The sequence below is a fragment of the Pocillopora damicornis genome, chromosome 10 (assembly GCF_964200805.1).
Source record: "Pocillopora damicornis chromosome 10, jaPocDami1.2, whole genome shotgun sequence".
Lineage (NCBI taxonomy): Eukaryota > Metazoa > Cnidaria > Anthozoa > Scleractinia > Pocilloporidae > Pocillopora > Pocillopora damicornis.
In genome coordinates, this window is record NC_142679.1 from 159,567 (window position 1) to 179,800 (window position 20,234).

Sequence of the window (20,234 nt, forward strand, 5' to 3'; positions counted from 1 at the left end):
TCTATAAGCCCCGACTCGACTATAAATCAATATGAGATACTCATACCCGAACGTAGCTTCCAGAATTTAGTTGCTTGAATATTCTTCCCTACAACTTGTGTGAGTGCGTGATGCTTGATTCTTTTTAACAGATGCAAAGCGTTCCAAGACTTTTCTCTTTTTATTTTCATAACTGAATGATCGATTACTAGCTATATTCCATGTATAAATTTTGCATAATTCTATCAAAAAAGATAATCATTAAGTAAAAATCACAGAAAAACATACATTTTAAATAACATTTTGGTAAGGTTTCCGCACGGTCCCTTACTTCATTATGCATACAGTTTATAAATGAAGAAAACAATCTTCGATACCTTTCCATATTCCAATTTTTTTTACTTCAGCTGTTGTTGATTTTGATCGATTTAATCGAACAAAGATTCGCTGAACACCATAAACCTTTTGTTTTGATTGCTTTTCCAATAACGAGAACCATTCCAAAGAATACAAGGTGCCAAGTCTGAAAATGATATTTCGACAGGAACACTTTATGCGCGCGGGCAAAACAATGTACACCTGCAAAGATTAGTGTTATGGAAATGAAATGGTTACCTTGAATACAGCAGTGTGAAGCTTAATAATTTATTTGGTGCGGTTGAAGTGTGGCAAAAAGCAATATTCTGACGATATTATTTAGCGATGACCTCCTATAGGTTGGAAAAATAAGAATTAGTTTATTGTGTTTCTCTCTTAGGAGATGAAGCATTACAAAAGCAGGTGATAAAGCGGGGTAAGGATTTGCTGATAAAAGAAGTAATGAGGGCTAGGTTTCTAACAACAACAAACGAATACTTCGTAAGAAAATTCTTAAGGGACATGTGCCCAGATGTTTTGAAGTGCTATTGAATTTGAAGAAGTATTTGCTTTCTTTTCGTTTCACGCGTACTTCACATCAGTATTGGTTATATAATGTTTCAATCATCTTGATTTAAAAACAACGTAAACGCTGTATTGACTGTCATTTACTTTGTTGCTATGCTCAGATCAAACGATTTTTAAGCCCAGATCGAACGATTTTAAACATTGACGTTAAGTTACAGAAGCAGTCACGAAACAATCGTCTGTATTTTCTCGATAAGTTTTGTGCAATTTCTTTTCATACTCCGTTCGTGATAAATCTCACTCCCAAATGACGCTGTATTGTTGTAAACAAAACTCAAAACGAAAACAACAGAGAACATATTTTAATACATATTAGAGTCAACATGATATTATGAATAATTTCACAATGCTTTAGAGTTTGATCGGATTCATAGTTTGTAGTACTGGATATTTTTAACTTCGTTTTGCCTGGATGAAAATGTGCTGAATTAGTAATATGTGGTTTGAAGTTTTCCTACACTGTGTAAACTGGCCCATAACGATTAGAATGTCTCACCACATGTGAGGTTAAACCCTCCACAATCTTTAACAAGCCAAATATTAATAAAACGCGGCCTAGTAGCTCCCATACAACAACATACGGAGAAGGCACAGTGTCCTCAAAGTATCGTAACGATTCCAATGAAACTCCAATCAACACCTCGATGAGGCCAAAATAAACAAGAATCCACCCTCGTCTTCTCCACAGATCTGATGGAGTGAGATTCAAGTCTATCTGAAAACCGTCGATCAGCAAATGATACTCTGTCATCGACCATGTTCCAGGTACAATCATCAACAGAAAAGAACGGCCATCAAACTCCCAAGCGAATTGTTCGCTCCTATTGCACACAGCTAAGCCATTGAGACGCTTAAATGTTGCACGAGTAATCTGTAGTCCATTTGTAAATATACGAAATTCTTCGCCACAAAAACGCTTTATACGAACCAGTTCGACAGAATAGTGTTTACTTCCCGAGCTGAAGTTGAAAGTCTTTTCCCAGCGTTTTGAAGTTTTCCTCAAACAAGCCTTCATTACTCGTAGCTGGTTGATGACCCAATTTGCGCCTTAGGTCGCGGGAATTGAAACAAAATTACTATTAATATTCATAACGTCATTGACACACGAAAACTACCAATCACATTAAACATACCCCAGTTAGCCGCAGTATGCTATGTTTTTGTTTGTAGGCAGCCAACAGTTATGAGTTTCACTACGAAAAATTTTTGCAGCTCAATCTTACTTTCAATCATCAGTCTGTGTTCAAACTCACCCGTACAGGTTTATTTTGGTTTGTGCCTGTTTTGCGAGGTCACGCGAACAAAACAGCCGACGAGTATGACACAGTTAGATCAGAGGACTTTATCACCAAAGGGTTGAAAGACTTCACGAAATTCATCGATGGCGGTTTTGCATAAGGATTTAAGAGTCGCTAATTATTTTAACACCTTTGTTTTCTTAGCCTGCCAGCGTTCTGTTCACACAAAGGTGCCTTTAGTCAAACCGCGTCCCTAGGGACGTTTGATTTTGAAATTCCTTAAGAACTGTATTTTCGATTAAGAAAAAAAAAATCCTAGAAGAGAGTGAAAAATGTCTATAACAATGAAAAGAACAATTGGAGAAAAAAAAAAGAATGCGTTAAAGAGAATTATATAATTCTGACCGCTAGTTCATTACAACAATAGCTGTTTACACTCAAAGTCAACCGACTTAAAGTAGCTTAAACTGCATAGTTAGGTAAACAGGCACCGATGTTGATCACAAACTCGGTTGAAGTTTCCCGGAAATTCCAGAGAAGAGGAAGAGGGTTGATGATAATCAAATCATGATCAAACCATTGTTATTCATGGGAAATTGACGAAAGTACCTTGTTAAGATAAGTCACTCAATTTTTCTCGCTTCATAGTCTTCATAGCTTGTAAATTCAATACATTTGCTTTGCCAGTCACAGCTATTTAGTAAGTTTTTATTTTGTCTTCGTCTGCTTTTTTTAGCTATCAGCAAAAAAAGAAGAAATAAATATGGTTCTTATGATCGGAGCGAAGCTTGAACGCCCGGATAACTTGTTGCTTCAAAAGACGGGGTTGGAGCGCTTGGAGCAAGTGTTCTTCCCCTCCCTCTCCCCGACATCAAGTTGAGATACGCCGTTACTGAGGGCCACAAGTGTTCCCATGATTCTTCACACCACCACTCTACCTAGTTATTGGATTTCTTCTTTCGCGATGCTTTGGGTCAGCTTTACTGATGAAAAAAATAAGCATTTCAACTCTGACAGGGCAGGAGAATGCTCTCTTCTAAACAAACACCTAGGGTCACAAGCTCTTCTTCAAGATAAGTGTGCAAATATGTTATTAAAAGGCATCATAACAAAATCATTAACTCGGAGAATTTGATATCTTCTTCCGCGTTTGAGTTAAGAATGAAAATCACTTTTGAGTTCGGTTTCGCATGGAATTGTTATGAGGCATTTAAATGGTTAATTACGATTTTATTCATTTGCTTATATTTAGCATTTAGTTACTATTTGAATCGGCCAGGTCCGAAGTTATCGCGATGAGTCTCCAAGTTATGACTGTGTTGTTCAAATTCCATAAAAGGACGTCTTCTGACCTTGCCTTGGGCCCACACTAAAGCTTTTGTTTAGGCTTACACAGTCAAAGATTCATTCGATTGATCGGAAGCATTAGGCAGATTGTTGTTCAAAAATGTCTGGGTTTGTGTTCTGACAACAGATGTTTAATCTTCCAAGGTCAGTTGGGCAGCATGCCCACACATGCCTTCTGCTAATGAATATAAAAGCGTTTTCTGTAGAATTAGTATAAGTCAGGGATAATCAGAGAGAGAGAGGTAGAGAGATTGATCAGAGTTAGATACAGTCGATCAGTGTCTCCCAAAGTGAAGTAAATTTGATTTAAATGAGATTGTGTTAGAGAGCAGAGATAAAAGAAGTCGACTGAAAAAGACAGGTGGCATTAAAGATGTAAATAAAAGATCTGCGGTCTTGAAATACATCCAATTGATTCTCGACAAAGCATCCTTGTAAACCGAATGAAATCGATCAAACCACAAAACGAGCGAATAAAAATACATTTTGAAATGTAATTGTTTTCTGTACACAAGATTTCCGACCGATGTAACCCGCTGGGAACCGCAGTAAATAAATTTACGTGTAAATAGTCAGCAGAATTTCTTTGCTCTTCAAGAGATCAAATCCTAATATCCAGAATCAAGGCACTGAGGTCTAGCGAGTCGTTTAGATCGAGTTAATTCCCAGAAAAAAGTGACTCGAAGTGACGGAGTCACGCAAGGTTATTTAGTCTGTCATACACATGCGCTGCTTCAAAATGAATGAAAAAAACACTTAAATTTACCTTTTTTTCTTTTCTTCTGTTATCGTTATTTTTTAAAGCTCCTTACTTCGCGGAAGTCTTGCTTCCAAATACTTTTACCACATGTAAGGAAAATGGAAAATACAAGTAGAGAACCAATGTTAATACCTATATCAGTATATCAGTTTATTAATCCTTTGAATTATTTCCGTATGATTATTATAAGCATGTGCCTATCTACTTCATACATGGACGGCTCCCTTCTTTCGCTTGCTTTTCACTTGACGGCGTCCTGAGGATGCATTTCCTGCGCGCGTTCAATTTTTTTATACTGCCTCGGGTTCAGTCCTCTAAAACAGACTGCCTGGAACTTTAATCACCCTGTCAGTGTCCAGAAATTTTTTCATATTGTTTTTAATTTTAACCAATCGAAGAGAGCGAGCTTAAGTTAAAACCTGCTTTAAGTCAATCATGCGAAGCGATATGATTGACAAAGCTTACGTCATTTAGTGTAGTAAATTTATCCTCAGAACAAAGTTCTCGTTGCTACTTTTGTTGTTGTTGTTTTTCCCTTTTTCTTTTTTGTTATATTGTTGTTGTTTTTTTTTTTTTCAAGGAAACAATGAAACGAGACCTGGAAGTTTTACGTTGGCAAAAGTCTCCTATGATGTAATTTAGTTTTATCAACGGAGTTGATAATGTAAATTGGCCACCGTAGAAAGTTTCTTATGCCGACGTTTGGAGCGTTAGCCCTTTGTCAGAGCGAAATGACGGACGTTTTTTAGCTGCAAGAGGTAATTTTGTATCACTGTTCGGTAGGGCCTTCAAAAAGTCCGGCCTTTCCCAGTCAATTTGTCTGAGTACAAAGCTTGTTCAACCTCTGATTCACTAACACCACTGCTTCCATCTCCTTTCATAGGGAGAGGGGATGAATTCAAGAAAGACATTTTCAAGTTAACGCTAAGCCGGTTATTTTCCGAAAAACAGGAGCCAGGGGACCGTGGAAATCAATTCATCGTCAGGCTTGCTTGTGCTTTTCCAGCCATTACAATTGAAGGCCGGCCTTAACATTCGTCCCCTGCCTGTGCACCATTCTCGTGAACCAGGCGTGCATGAGTGCACTAGTTCTATTACCTCGCAAAACCTTAACACTTTCGACATCACTATCCATCATTATAATATGAGAAAGTTTGCCAAAGATTGCAACTGAGCCCTCGCACAGTCAGTTAGAGGGGATCAGTTCTTCACAGCACAAAACAACTTCACACGTTTTGCAGGCTGAGACTCTCGCAAAGGTTCTAAAAACAAAAACAAGTTTTATTTACCAGTGACGGTGACCTTTCCCAAATTTTGAGAAGTTCTTTTTCTGCGCATACCAGCTCAAAAGGTAGATACGAATTAAACATTTCCTCCACCTATGTGGATACCTAGTCTGCATATGGATATCGCGTCTGATAACCCAATTATATCGCAGTAGGAATATATATGCAGAGGCAGACTCAAACAAGGGAAGCAGGGGGTCAAGAAAACTTTTCTTGAGTATGTGAAGAGCTTGGCAATGGAAAGGAATTGTAATCGCGGACACTGCTTGTTGAGAAAAACTTCAATTTTTCTTTCTCTTGCGAGCAATTTTTGTAAAGAGCGTTGTCTTCGCAAAGTTGGTGACAAGTTTTAAATGTAATTTGACACCTTCCGTTTCTTTCGTTTTAAAAACTGTGGCTTGAAGGAAAACCTGACGATGTTGATAGAGAGGAGGGAAGATTTACTATACAGGTTTGGCCGTAATTCCAAGTTAAGAAATAATCAGATGGAAAGAGATAAAATTGAATTAAAAAATCCAGACAGGGAGGATACGATCTTTCCTGATCCGTTCTGAACCACTAAATGAAGAGATGCTTTTTGACATTTTGTGAGGGGTACTTGATGCTGAAATTCAATATGTAGGTGCCAAATTTAGGAGAAAACGGCTGGATTGAAAAAGAGCTTGCAAGGGCTGACGATCAAAACAATACATCCCCAAATTTCTGTGTTGTTGCAGTTGTGTTTGAACAATAAGCGGACGTTCAAAGATTGCATTAGAAAATAAACAAAAGATATTAACTCTTTTCCTGGTGGGGGTGTGTATATATGTGCGTGAGGAACGGTGGTGTGGGGTGTCCTGCCGTAATAGGCGGAAACAAGTTCTGTATTTTTTGTTTACCAAGTAAGGTTTTGACCCTCCAGTCATCCACTCGATTGGACTTGACAATAACTTGTCGGAAGTGTCGGTGGAATGCATGATCAATTAGATTTGCATTGTGTTAGTGTCTGTCTTTGCTTGTTTCGCGTGTATTTTCGAGTTCGTGCCCCGTCTAGACCTATGCCAAATTGTCCTTAGTCGTATCTTTTTTAACTCTCAAAAACTGCTGTTCGGCGCTCAGGGAAAGTACCTGGTAAGTTTTATTTAGTCAAGATACAAACTCAAATCGAAACGAGTGAATCTGAGCTAACAACAAAGGAATTAAACTTGTTTTGAAATATTCATAAATGCGAAATGCTACTCCGGTGACGTCACAGGGTGATTTCTTGTCAATGGAAGCGCGGAAGCCATGTTCATTATCCCGCCATTTTGAGTAGGGCACGGACGATTTGGTGATAGTTGGTGGGCCATTTGCGCGACAATTAAGGCGATTCCTTTGGTATCAAAATGAGCGAAGGAAGTGCTACTGGTAACGCCGATGATCAAGAAGAAGAGTCCGTCTTTATGCTGTGTGGGCTTTGTAAAAAGCCGCCGGTGGACACAAGCCCGAAGCTTTTGCCTTGCCTTCACTCTTTTTGTTTAAATTGCTTGGAGGAACGTTTTGCCGAACAACAACGAGAAAAAGCCCCTTCGACCTCAGCCAGTACATCTTCGAATTCGATCCCAAGGCTGAAATGTCCAAATTGTGGTCAAGAGTTTTTGGTTCCCCCGAAAGGAGTACTAGGCTTCCTGGATAACCAGTTTGTCTTAGAGAACATGGGAAAACTGCAAAGAAATCAAGAAAACATAAACCGTTTCTGCACCTCATGCGAAGACAACAGTCCGGCTTCGTCTTTTTGTTTGAACTGTAGCGATTGGCTCTGTGATGCTTGTGTTTCTGCTCATCAGCGAGTGAGAGTAACGAAGGATCATAAAATTCAATCAGAGGCCGAGTATTTGGAAAACTCTGAGTCCTCGGACGTGAAACCGATTTTTTGTAGCACTCACCCTCAAGAAGCCCTTAAACTCTTCTGTGCCAACTGCGAAAAATTGACTTGCAGGGATTGTCAACTTCTTGAACATAAAGATCATAAATACCAGTTTATAAAAGAGGCAGCAGTGAACTACAGGGATAACCTTAGGGGACAATTAAATAGACTGTACGAACAAGCACAGCCTTTGACTGACTCAATTCGCGAAGTTGAAAAAGCGGCGAAAGGTTTACAAGAACGTGAGGAAACCATTGTATCTGAAATAAAAAAGTCGTCGGAGATGCTTGTGAAAGCTGTCAGACAAAGAGAGAACGTTCTGTTGCAAGAATTAAAAGCACTTGTACTTTTTAAACACAAACTTTTGTCCAAGCAGAATAAAGACCTCCGCCTAATGCAGAAGATCCTTCAACACAATTATGGCTTCACCAGACATGTATTAAAGAATGGTAGCGACATGGGATTGTTGTATAGCAAAAGACAGCTAAGTTCAAGAATCCAAAATCTGTTAAGCTTGAAGTACAATGTTCTTCCAGTAGCTCATAGTGATTTGAAGTTCTCTGTTGAAACAGAAAAGCTCTGTGCTGTGATTGGTAAACTTGGAAGTGTTATGACTCCAGCTGACAGAACTAATACCAATTCATTTCGTGGATTGTCCAATGCTAGTAGTTTCACTGGTCTGCCAAACAGCACTGTATCAACAGCTATGTCAAATCGTCCAGTCAGTTCAAATAGTTCTTCAAGACCCAATCCTATTGAAGCTCTTTCAGCTGTCAATAAGCGTTTAGGACCTCCTGGAAGCCAGACCTATTCTACGAAGTACCCCTCCCTTCAGGCTGCCATAGTTCATCCATCTGGTGCAGGCATCAATATGAATACCAAAGTTGGTGTGGTGTCAGCAAATGGCGTATCTCGCTTGTCATTACCATCTGCAACACGGAGCCTTACAGTAAAACCAGGAACTGGAATTTCTACAAATAGCTTTTCTTTTGCACAGAGGAGCCCAAATGTCAGTAACTTGTCGAATATCTCACGCTTGTCACCCCCACGCTCTGTACGAAATGGTAACACCCTCCCTCTACGGCACTTCCAGGATATTGGTAGTAAAATTGCAATCAAGTCTCCTCCACCCAGACCACCCAGCACTGGAAGCAATCATAGTCACCAGAGTACATCACCGCTTAGTGATTCATCAGGTTCTTCATTTAAACAAAATGGTTGGGACGAGCAACCAGTAGCCAGTGAGAAATCAACTCAAGTCTTGAAAGGTAATTTAGCATGTGAATGTAGTTTTTTTTAAAGAGATGAACAGTATCACCCCTTCAACTGCTCAGAAAATCACTCTGGATTTTTCAGTATTTCATGAAAAAGCTAGTTTCTCACGATTCTTTGTTTCATGTCAAATGTTATGGTTCTTGGAATCAAATGCCATACATTTTGAATTGGTTTATATCTTATTTTTTATTATCTTTTAAAATAAAATCTTGCTGCATGTTCAAGCCTGTCCTCCAAGGTCAGTGTGTAAGGTTAAGACCTGAAGGAGTCATCCCAGTTATTTTAATGGACTCATTTTTTATTATGATGTGCCTGTTCCTGTTAGTACATTCTAGAATTTAATCACATCAATTCTCATGTACATAAGTTTGTGTTATCTTCTGAAATCATTTGGAATGGATCATCAGTTCTTTAGATTTAAAGTTACTGTTGAATGGGTGAATTAAATTAAATGTAAATGCTGCTATTTTTTGGTGGGACATTTTTTATTTTGTTTAAACAGATGTCCTTAAAATCTCATTTTGAGAGGATATGTGTATCTTTATTTGCATTGGATTTCCAGAAGTCATAGCATTGTTACTTATTTGGAAGATTTGTGTTCCAGATTTGTATCATTGTTATGACTTATGGAGCAAATCCTGACAGATTACAGTTTATTACAATTTCTTGAATTTAAAGGAGTCTCTACCCTTTTCCTGTGGCTTATGCAATAGCAATCATTACTAAGATTTCTAATTGTTTCCTTATATGAACTGAATATTAGCAATAGTTGTCTAGAACTATATAACCAGACAATCTTTAAGATAACTGGACTCTACAACATTTTTATTTTTTTGATAATAAAATTTTTACTTGTTACACAGAGTGAAAACCTCATAATCCATGCAATTGTATTATTTTTATTAAAACACCATCTCAACACAAAGAGATGCTGTTTTTTTTTCTCTCATGATTCTGATTCATGTTTGGCAAAATTGTACCAGAACCTTAATTTCACCTTTATTTAAAAAGTAATGATCATTTTAACCATAACTTGATTTGAATTTCCAGCACAATAAAATTACATCTAGCACAGTTGTATGAAGAAAATGAGATCAAGAGAAAAAGTTAGTAGTGTGTGGTGTATGAGAAAAAAGTATATATTTCCTGTAAAACTGAAATATACCTCAATTGGCACTAAGTCATACGCTACATTTGAAATGATCTGGGTGCACTTATTGAATGATTAAACCTATAAATTAGATGATATCTTGTTCCAGTTTTCTCTCATATTTACTTGAATAGAACCTTATATTGTAGTGGTTAACAACTGAAATAAGAAATCTTAGCCAGTTTGAGCCAAGTTATTTTTAAATCTTACGGTGTAATAATTTGCTTGGTTAAAATTAGCAAAATATAAGATTGGAATCAAGTGAAAATGAGAACCACATCAATTTTTCACCAGAGATTCCTTCAAGTTTTTTAAATGGTTTATTTGTTTGAAGTCTTTTTTACCATGTAAAGGGGAACTGGAGATAGAAGCCTTGTTAATGGCCAAAACTTTATAACTTTAGAACCTGAAAGTGAAATTCAAAGGCATTGTTTCAGTTTCTTTAAATAAAACAATGAATTGGCTCTTGAAGCCAAATAAAGCAGCTTAGCATTTCACTATTACAGCAATATAGCCTTTTCCTGATCATGAAAGGTAAATATTTATATAATGACCACTGAAAAATTTTGACATGGCCATTAATTTAAATCTGCAACAAATTTGGTTTTATTGTTAAATATTTACAAACTGTTTGTACATGGTGCATTTGGCATTGGTGATCCAAGCAGTTTGACAGAGGCTGTTAACAAATCTACATGGTGGAATATGGCTTACATGACAATTCACCCACAATTTTCATGTAGTCCAGTGTTAAAGCATTAGACTGTAAAACCCTAAGGTTTGAGTCTCAATTTCTTGTGGCAGAATCATATGTTTTTGTTTTTGTTTTTGTTTTTTTACCTCATTACAAAACAAGAATATATTTACAAAATTCCTCTGTTTATTGTGTTTATAATATTTGTCATGTATGACAGAATAACTTGAAGAATCAATATAAGGCACAAGCATTGCATGATATCAATGATTTAGATATACCAAGCATAAGATCACACTGTTGTAACAAATTTATAACTTGGACTTATATATATTTACAGTGTTGCAGTGATTTTTACCATCAATCATATTCATGATGTAAGTAATTACAATTGTATTCTCAGTTTTTGCAACTGCACAGTTAAACTTAAGTTGGATAGCTATATTTGAGACATTGGTTTTAGATCTGATTCAATTGACATTAGTTTTATGGAGATCTTTGAATTATTAAGGCTTGTTTTCATCAAGTTAGAAATGGAAGGGAGCAGTAAGATGAAAAATGTAGAAAATTGACACTGATTACAAATTTGAAAAGTGAATATGATGGCTTAAAAGGGAATCAGCTACATCAGATCATCATCGACAAGTTAACAAGACATGTAAATTATAAAAACAGGCAGAGTGACGTGAAGTAACAGCAGTTACAGATCCATCTAGCATAGAAGACTTCAAAATATGGTCAAATTCTAAAGCTCCAGGATTTAGTTTTACTTGTAAAAGCCGAGAACTAATGGTTTGAAAACACGTGAAAGATAGTATTAACGATTGGTAATCAGCACATTACACATAATTTAAGTGCTAACGAGAAAGTAATTTTGATATGAGGTGTCATTAGGAAATATGTTAATTGTAGGCTTTCTACGAAAATTCTTGCTTTCACTTTGAATGGATTACAAGGAAGTGTGAGAGCCAAATTATTTATATGTAATGAAAACAACATTTTGTAACATAGATTGAGTTTCTGGTCGAAAAGAAGTATTTTTTTTTGCATGCATTTATGTTATTTTGAATAATTTCAATAAGATGGTTTCTTTATTTTATTAAGGAAAGCACAAAATGAATAATTTTTTTTAGTAATTGTGAATAAAGGAGGTGGTGTACTTCAAGGTAAGCCAACCTAAAAACATTTATACTATATCGCTAAAAAAATTGTTGCAGAGTGTCTTTTTTCTCTTTTTTGTCTGGGGCAAGATACTCAACTCTTGTAGTCTCCCAATATGCCTCTACCCATGTAGACAGTTTAAGACATATTGGTGAGTTGTTTTGGTAACTGACCTTGTGCTGTAAGTAGCCTGGGATGGAAAAATATTGCATCCATGAAGAGAAGGAATATCCCTATTTAATTTAGGATGGTTTTTGAAATAACTTATATTTTTCAGGTCCAACCTCTCCAACTGGAATTGGGGATTCAAAGGTGCCAAGATTACTTCCTGTGTTAAAGAGAAGTCATAGTTCTCAAGAATTGTTAGATGCTGGAGTTCCTCTCCAAGTTCCCAAACTACTCCCAGTGAGAAAGAGGAGTAATAGTACCCAGGGAATCCCTGATCCAGCCGCATCCCCTGTGACAACCTCCCCACCACCAGTCAAGGTCAAGCAGGAAAAGCCTGAATCTCCCACAGAATTCTCCCCTTGTCACGAATCAATGAAGAAGGTAGGGAAGGAAGAAGTCTGCATGTCACAAGAAACTTCCATGGTCAAATTGATGGTACACAGTTCATATCTGTTTATATTCTTATCAAACTTTCTTATTGATATGACATGTAGATGCCATCAATGTTTTGAATTTTCAATCTACAGCAGCAACAAGATGACACCACTAGTGGAGAGAGTGGAATTGATGAGACCAGCTCAAATGATGATTGGTGTGCAGTGTGTCGCAATGGTGGAGAACTTCTTTGCTGTGATACATGCCCTAAAGTGTACCACTTACAATGTCATGTGCCTTGCCTTTCTGCTACTCCAAGGTTTGTTCCTAAGGATGTCAATATTTGCTTTGTTTGTTACAAGCTCTTAGTGTGCATAAATTATCTTGAGAAGATCTGCTACCATGCTTAGTTAGAAGTTGCGCTCTTACATTCTACATCAGTGCAGACTGTGTCAGTTTTTTCTGCTTGCTCAGTCCTTTTTCTGGATAACCTACTATACCCGATATGTATTGTAACCTCAACACAGCTTAGTAGACCCCTCAAAAGGTGTTCACATCTACAGCCCGAAGCAAAACCCTAAACTGTTACATTGAACTCAGGGAGACTGCACTGAGGTGAAGACTTCTCCAGGGAACCTCTAAATGACATATTTAAGTGGAAATATTTGTTGTCTTCAACAGTGATTCTTGGAGTTGTGGTTTATGTCAACTGGTTGATTGGAATTCATTAAAACAGAAAGGTATGAAAAATGTCACAAAGTTAATGAAAAAAATTAAAAAAAAAAAATGTTTGTGTTATGTATTTTCAAGCTTACCTGTGGTAGTTGGAGACACTACAAATGCATGAACAAATACACCCTGTATAATAAAAGGCATTTAAATTGCTCAAAATTGACGTACACTTTGCAATCCTGAAGGTGGAAAATCAAACACTACTTAATGTGAAATTTAACTTGTTTTATCTTTTGCCAAAAAGATAAAGAAGTTGTTCAGCCGGGCAATAAAAGACGATCATCTCGCAGTGGTCTGACTGAGTATGAGAGAAAGGTAACTTTTTCTTTTGGTTGCAAGTTCTCAATACTACATGTTAGGTAATAGAGGACTGTTTCTGTATCTACACAGCCTCTTTCAAACACATTGAAATGTAGAATAAACAAGGGTTTATAAGGTACTGTAATGCTGAAGAATGAATGGAAAATGTGGAATTAAAGTACCACTCACAAAATTTATTTCACAGTCATGGTTAGCAAAACTGTTTTTTTTTTTCCATGGCATTTATTATGTTATTCAGTTGTGTATGCCCAAAGGTAACAAGGTTTGTTGGCCCACTGAATAAATTTGAATGTCAAAGTGCTAACTTCTTAGATCTGAAAGATTATTTTCTTTACAGATTTCAGTACATATCTTTGTTAGGTAGTCATGAAGATTTATTGTTTATTCTAAAGTGTTCCTCAACTGATAATTATATTACTAGGGCTGGGGAAAGGGGAAGGGAGAGGGGCTGTCAAACTTCAGAAATCTGCAAGCCATGTTAAACTTGAGGTTTGCTCAGTCCTTTTTTTTTTTTTTTTTGGTCAGTCAGTGTGAGAGTTTACCAGTAAACTAGATTTTTTGTCATTCAGGCTTGTGAAAAGATTCTTCTAGAGCTGTATTGTCATGCAGAAAGTATTCCATTTCAACAACGAGTCAGTAAATCGGTTAGTGCAATTATTTTACCTACACATAGATTATTTATAACTCAAAGTAATTGATAAATAACCTGTTTTCTAGTCGCCTTGTCAAAATATTTACCTTACCTCAGAAACTGATGGATGTAAGTGACAGATTTATACATTGGTGAAGCAGACCCAAGACTAGTGATCATTTCACTTATGTGCATTTTACTTTTGAAGGTTAATGAAGTAAGCATTGATGTGAGCTCAGATTCACTTACTGGTACTTGGTCCTTCCTTCTCTCACTTGTTTTCTGAAAACAATAGGCTCAGCTCCCTTAGGAGTTTGGTCAAGGCCACTGACCATGACATTAAGTTCAGGGACTAAAGATTTTTCCTTAATCTCCCTAAATGATATGTAAATACACGTGGCTGTACAGTTCGTCATTGTTTAAGGAGAATTTGTCTCAAAACAAATGCTTCTTTTTCTACATGCTATAAATCACAACTTGCTTTTTGCCATTTCTTTTAAAGGTTCCTAATTACTATAAAGTTATTTCAAAGCCAATGGATCTTTCAAATGTTCGTGCCAAGCTTCAAACTCAAAACTTTGCTCATTACCAAAGCTTCAGTGAGTTTGTTGCAGATTGCCGATTAATCTTTGACAATTGTGCAATATTTAACGAGGTAAGTGTCTATTGAGTATTGAGGAGTAACTTATGGCAAAGTCATTCTCTCATCTTTAAGGGGTCCAAAAATTATTTGCTCTCAGGGCGAGTCAATTGAATAAATATGTACCATCAATCCTGTAGGGAAATGACTTAGCTACTTAATTTTAATGGAGTGGTATTCCACCCAGAGAGGTAAGGACAGTTGAAATGCCACTGGTCAGTTCATGCTATGAAAACAGGGACAAGCTTGGCAAGTGTTTTGACACTTCACTACCTCAGCATGTATGTACAGCATACGTGTACATTGAATTGTGAATGCTAACAGAAAGCAAATGGGTTGATGAAAGCTAAGCATATGAAATCCAATACAGTTGAATTGACACAAAACCTACTTTGTAAACTACTTCTAGATTGCAGTTTTCGAGGAGGGGTTTATTATTTGCAAATCCCACAGAACTGTTAGTGACTTCCTGACTTTATTATGTTTTTTCAGGCAACATCTGAAGTTGGAAAAATGGGTCACAACCTAGAATTGTATTTTGATACTTTACTAAAAAAGTACATCCCTGAGTTTGTTGAGGCAATTGGAGAACCCAAACCAAAGAGGAAGAAAGATGAAGCTCGCATGTATATCTTGAATCCATAAGTTAATTATTTTGTTAATGAATATGAGATGTAATATACTGGTGGTTGTTAGAATTGAACATCCAATTTCCCCTCATATCAACACCAGAAAAGTTCCAATGTTTTTGGCTGTTTTTTTAAATAATTGTTATTACTATTGATTCTTTGGCCAGCTTTGGTCATTTTTATCTCTTAAACTCCCAGTTTAGGTTACTCTCTATCATTTCCTCAAAATATTATTATACTATCCAGTAAAATGGAATTTGTCAAATTTATTAGCTGGATGGTGTTGTGATGTCCTAACACCAAATTAATTTAACTAATCCACAGGGAAATGGAAGGGGGTAGAAAGGAGAATTAATGATCAGATCTTGGGAACTGAAGGTTAATTCATGAAAAGCAACATTTACTTGTCATGCAGTCCTTCTGCCAGCATTTTGTTAAGTGTGATAGCTTTCCAAGATAAAAGGACAAAGCTTGTTTATGTACATGACATAAATATTGAACAGATGCACTGTGTGTTATTGGAGAAAATCTAAGCATATGAAATGTTACTACGTTTCACTGTTAGTAAAGAGTATTTGCAAGTCAAATTGTCGTTTATCTGAATTCAAGGTAATAAATTGTTTTTGTCGAAACAAAACAGCTCAGTTTTTTAATGTTTATTGTAACCTCGTGGCATACTCAAACATGCACAAAAGAATAGTTCAGAGGTAAAAAATGAAGAGTTGTAAACAGGGGAATACTAGTTGTTATCAGTATTCTTTTTTCAGGTTTTCAAATTAAGGGTGATAGCTTGAAATAGAAGGAATAAAGAGGAAACTAATGCAAGATCATGTAAAAATACATGTAATAATTAGATAATTCACTTTTCTGTATTTTTGCTGGTTACAAATCAGATCAAACCAAAAGCTCTGACGAATGAACTTGAGCTTGGTTGTGGTATGATTGGTTTGTCTTCAGTTTGTTTGTTTCAGGTGGCTCAAAACAAGTCCACTCTCTTTTAACAATGCACTGATTGATAAATTATGACAAATATAATTTTTATTAGGTGTTTCAAAAGTGCATCACAAATTTACAATCATTGGCAGACAAGTCAAGGTAGTTTCCCATATGTGGGATGACACAGTAGTAGAAAAATCATTTATGACTTTAGTTTTGAATCTGAACTTAAAAAAAAATATCACTGAATGACAATTGCACATTAATATTCATTAGGATAGGGAAAAGAACACTTGTGGGGTTGGTGCAGAGCCACCTACAGACTCTATTTTTCCATTAATGTTAGTAATCAGAGATGTGTCTGCATCTACCCCATGCAGTTGTATGCTGGGTGCAGGTTCATTTTACAATAAATCTACATCTACAAGGTCCACTAAATACATTTGTCATTATAGGACTGTGCAAATTGTGAACACTTTGAATTGAATTTTACTTGTCAGTGGTACTCTGAACAATCACAGTAGAAGTCAGGGAAATGTGATCAAATCTGAAAACCAGAAACTAACTACTGTTACTACTTATGGTTTAGTCTTCACAAGTCTGATTAATCCTAACACTTCATAAATAACACTGATGTTCACAGTCTTTCAAATTTCATAGCAATTCTATGGAGACTATATATATATATATATAGATATAATTATACACACACACACACATATATATATATTATATATATATTATATATATATGTAAATAGGTGTGAAATAGCAACTGGGTATATATTTTTGTCTTCAGACTAGTTCATATTGTATTGCATAAGAATTACAATACTGCATACATTACTATATAAAAGTTAATTTTAATTTATGTATTATTACACAGCTTATGGTTGTGTTTGTGGTCAATCTATTGATGTTGAGTGGGATCTTTACTTTAAAGTATTCAATGTATTAGTTTGTAATGTTTTAATGTTTACATGTTTGTCAGGTCAGTGCAGATTTTCCCATGCAGGCATAATTGTTAGATGTCTGCTACTTCTATCCTTTAATCAGCAATTTTCCCAGCTTGTTGTCCAACTCAGGTAGAGTAGGCTCAGTAATTGTGCATTCTGGGGATGTCATATCTCAGTGATTTTTCCTTTGTAAATAAAGTTGATGTAAATTTCAACACTACTATCAGATCGCAAAGCATTGGTATACAATGTGTAATCCAAACATCTTAAATCTTTCAATGGGTAGATGTTAAGCCCTTGACTGTAGAGACCCCATGTTCGAAAGTCAAGTAGGACAGAGAAGCTAACACTCAAAGGACCAGGAATACAATGACAACTGAACAAAGACTTAGCTTACATGTTTTTAATCCTGATTATATCTAAATCTTCAACAGTCTTTAGTTATTCAATGGCCAACTCTGAAGGAACGTTCTTTTTCTTCTGTTTTTTTCTTGTCTATTATTTCATTTAACTATTATTGGTTACTATTATTTCCCTTTAACACTCAAACTGTAGCAAGTCCCCCTCCATCCCCCCTGGGAAAATGGATTCCCTTTAAGGGTGAGGGATTGCCTGCAAAAAAACTATATCAGGACTGCAGATTTTCAATCGCAAAATTCACTCTTCACAGTCTTGTCAAAACTTCTGATGATTGAAAATTTCAATTGCTATGGTCCAGTTTCGACAAATTGTAAGTCCATACTCCTCTTGGATGACATAGCATTCTATTAGCTATTGTAAAAATAGTTTTTGTTTGGGTCAAAGAACAATGCAACAGAGAACAGATAATTTAGGGGAGGTTTGATCTGAGTTAAAAGTAACTGGAAACAGAGACTCCAACCAGAAAACTTTTATTATTTTGTACAGTTGCATGAATTTTTACGCCACTAAGACGCAAGCGCCTCCAACTTCCTTGATCTTTTCTTCAGCTCTGCGACTGAAAAACTTTGCTTTAACAATCACTGGCTGTTTGGGAAGAAGACCCTTGCCAAGAACCTTGTAGTAACCCTAACAGAAATCAACAACAAAATTCTGTGTTATGTTTTCTCTCTTTTTCCTTCCAACCTTAGTCCACTTGTTCATAATGCAGATGGAGAAATATGGGATGTGGATACAGAAAATAATGGTCAAATTTACCACACTTAAAAAAAAATACATATATTTCCTACAGATTGACTAAAAACATTTTTAAGTTGAAAAAATTTTGAGAAATCATACATCAAATAGCCTGCTATGAAATTAAGTTCACCTCTTACATTGGCATTATGTGCAGCCAAATACTCAAAGGACCACTTTGTACATTATAAACACTTGACCACTTTGAGATGATCAACATGATCATCTATTCAACAGAACCATTTCCAGAAATCAAATCAGAGTACACAGACTTATTAGCTAGGTGGGGTGATATCTGGATATAAACTAAATTCTCCCTAACTAATAATAAAGGAAGGAAGAATTGATAATCAACTATTATAAGTTGATGGGTTTCAATGCAATATTGACATCTTATGATACTTACAGCTCTGACAACATCAATAACTGGTGCTGGTCCATCAGTCTTGTCCTTGTAATACATTCTGGTTTGCTCACTGACAAGGGACCACAGTTTATCCAAATTCACAGTTGGTTTGTGATATTTGTTCATTGTCTTGTGGAAGTAACGCATACCCACTTTACCAAAGTATCCTGGATGGCTGTACAGTGAATAATTAAACCTGTTTAGTCCATGTCAAATAAACCATCCACGCCTTTCACATTTATGTTTTAGTTTGAACTTGTCAGATGCTGGTTGGTGCAAGTTGGTTTAAATATGCATTCAACATGCCTCCACACATTACAAATGTTGGAAGTGTTGAGATAGACCTCCACTACAATTACTGGTATAACAAAATTATTTTCAAGTAGTAGAATAATAACAATGGGAGGAAACAAGACCCATGTAAACACTTTCAATTTGCATTCTACAAGCTTCCAACATTTTCACCACATCCAACAGTGTTGAGAGCTGTGTCTCAAAACTCCAAACATTTTTTTCAGGCTATGTCAACTGTCAAACACAATTGCCATAAAAGTTACAAGAAAAATTGCCCAATGTAATTGGGCTTCTTAAAGTCACTTATCAATTACGAGATGAATCTCAGTTTTCAAATACATCAGCAAATTGTTATCAAAAAATAACAAACAAAATGAAAACAGGACATTAAATCTGATTTATTCTGTACTCTATGTCATTTCAAAGAATAAAATTAATTTTTATTAGCCCAAAGGTGCCACTGTCAGAGACTTTTTGACTTCCAAAGAATCAGGGTGAAATCAAACAGGGCAAGCCTCCATTGAGAAATGAACTCACTATTTATCAAAATTAATCCTGTGATGATGCTGTCCTCCTGCATTTCCACGGCCACCAGGATGCTTTCTATGCTTTCCTACAAACAAACCACAAGAAAAAGGTCTTATGGAGTCATAAGTAAAATTAAAATTGTAAATAGTAGCATATAATCACATACAATTCAGTAACAACTGCAACACTTCCTACGGCTACATTGACTCAGATCTAGAGTCTCTCCATGAATTCGACCAGCAAAAATATTTAAAAGGCTTATGAAACTTAATATAGGAACAATTCTATAAATTGCAGGATTATCAAGCCAGTACACGATTTGGATTAATGTTAAATCAAGTGTTTATGTTCTCCAAGTCTTACAATGACTAATGTTCTACGAAGTTGCACATTGACTAGAATCGACTTTAAAAATGTCTCGCCTGTACAGAACTCGATTAAAGAGAATTCATAAAAAAGAGTCATGGAGCTTGATTAAATTTGAGGTTAACACAATGAGTACACGAATACCATTAGACGTGAAAACATAGCACTATTTTCTACTCCAACTGTTCAAGCGATGTCCAAAATTTGAACAAAAAATCCAGAGTTTAAATACACAGAGTACATGACTTGCTGATGTTTTATGGCTGCCATTTACTTCTTCAAACGTTTTCACTCACCAACACGACCATGACCGTGACTCACATGGCCCCGCAGTTTTCGAGTTTTCTTTAGCCGAGCAGTCTAAAACCAAAGATATGA

At 36.2% G+C, this 20,234-nt stretch overlaps 3 protein-coding genes across 3 annotated transcripts; 1 reads left to right on the top strand and 2 right to left on the bottom strand.

Annotated features, from left to right (window-relative positions):
- Window positions 1–1,211: 1,211 nt before the first annotated feature.
- On the bottom strand, window positions 1,212–2,032 carry LOC113674987 (uncharacterized). The gene has a single exon (XM_027191488.2). It carries the CDS (start codon window positions 1,937–1,939, stop codon window positions 1,379–1,381), a length of 561 nt encoding a protein of 186 aa, XP_027047289.2. The 5' UTR covers window positions 1,940–2,032; the 3' UTR covers window positions 1,212–1,378.
- Window positions 2,033–6,612: 4,580 nt separating this feature from the next.
- Window positions 6,613–17,325, top strand: LOC113674962 (transcription intermediary factor 1-alpha). The gene is made up of 8 exons (XM_027191458.2): window positions 6,613–8,708; window positions 11,998–12,269; window positions 12,416–12,582; window positions 12,945–13,003; window positions 13,240–13,310; window positions 13,886–13,960; window positions 14,450–14,602; window positions 15,080–17,325. Exons 1-8 carry the CDS (start codon window positions 6,920–6,922, stop codon window positions 15,230–15,232), a joined length of 2,739 nt encoding a protein of 912 aa, XP_027047259.2. The 5' UTR covers window positions 6,613–6,919; the 3' UTR covers window positions 15,233–17,325.
- A 656-nt stretch (window positions 17,326–17,981) lies between these two features.
- LOC113674953 (large ribosomal subunit protein uL15) lies at window positions 17,982–20,217 on the bottom strand. The gene is made up of 4 exons (XM_027191445.2): window positions 20,153–20,217; window positions 19,500–19,575; window positions 18,669–18,843; window positions 17,982–18,154 (listed from the first exon to the last, which is right to left on the bottom strand). The coding sequence occupies exons 3-4, from the start codon at window positions 18,813–18,815 to the stop codon at window positions 18,026–18,028; spliced, it is 276 nt and encodes a 91-aa protein (XP_027047246.2). The 5' UTR covers window positions 18,816–18,843; window positions 19,500–19,575; window positions 20,153–20,217; the 3' UTR covers window positions 17,982–18,025.
- Between the last annotated feature and the right edge of the window lie 17 nt (window positions 20,218–20,234).

What these genes read in the sequence shown, in the direction of transcription:
- LOC113674987 (XM_027191488.2), bottom strand. Translation starts at nt 1,939, where the DNA reads ATGAAGGCTTGTTTGAGGAAAACTTCAAAACGCTGGGAAAAGACTTTC.
- LOC113674962 (XM_027191458.2), top strand. Translation starts at nt 6,920, where the DNA reads ATGAGCGAAGGAAGTGCTACTGGTAACGCCGATGATCAAGAAGAAGAG. An exon ending in GAATTCATTAAAACAGAAAG is followed by an intron (nt 13,004 to 13,239) that starts GTATGAAAAATG and finishes TTTGCCAAAAAG; the next exon opens with ATAAAGAAGTTGTTCAGCCG. An exon ending in AACAACGAGTCAGTAAATCG is followed by an intron (nt 13,961 to 14,449) that starts GTTAGTGCAATT and finishes TTTCTTTTAAAG; the next exon opens with GTTCCTAATTACTATAAAGT.
- LOC113674953 (XM_027191445.2), bottom strand. Translation starts at nt 18,815, where the DNA reads ATGCGTTACTTCCACAAGACAATGAACAAATATCACAAACCAACTGTG. An exon ending in TTATTGATGTTGTCAGAGCT is followed by an intron (nt 18,155 to 18,668) that starts GTAAGTATCATA and finishes GATTTCTGTTAG; the next exon opens with GGTTACTACAAGGTTCTTGG.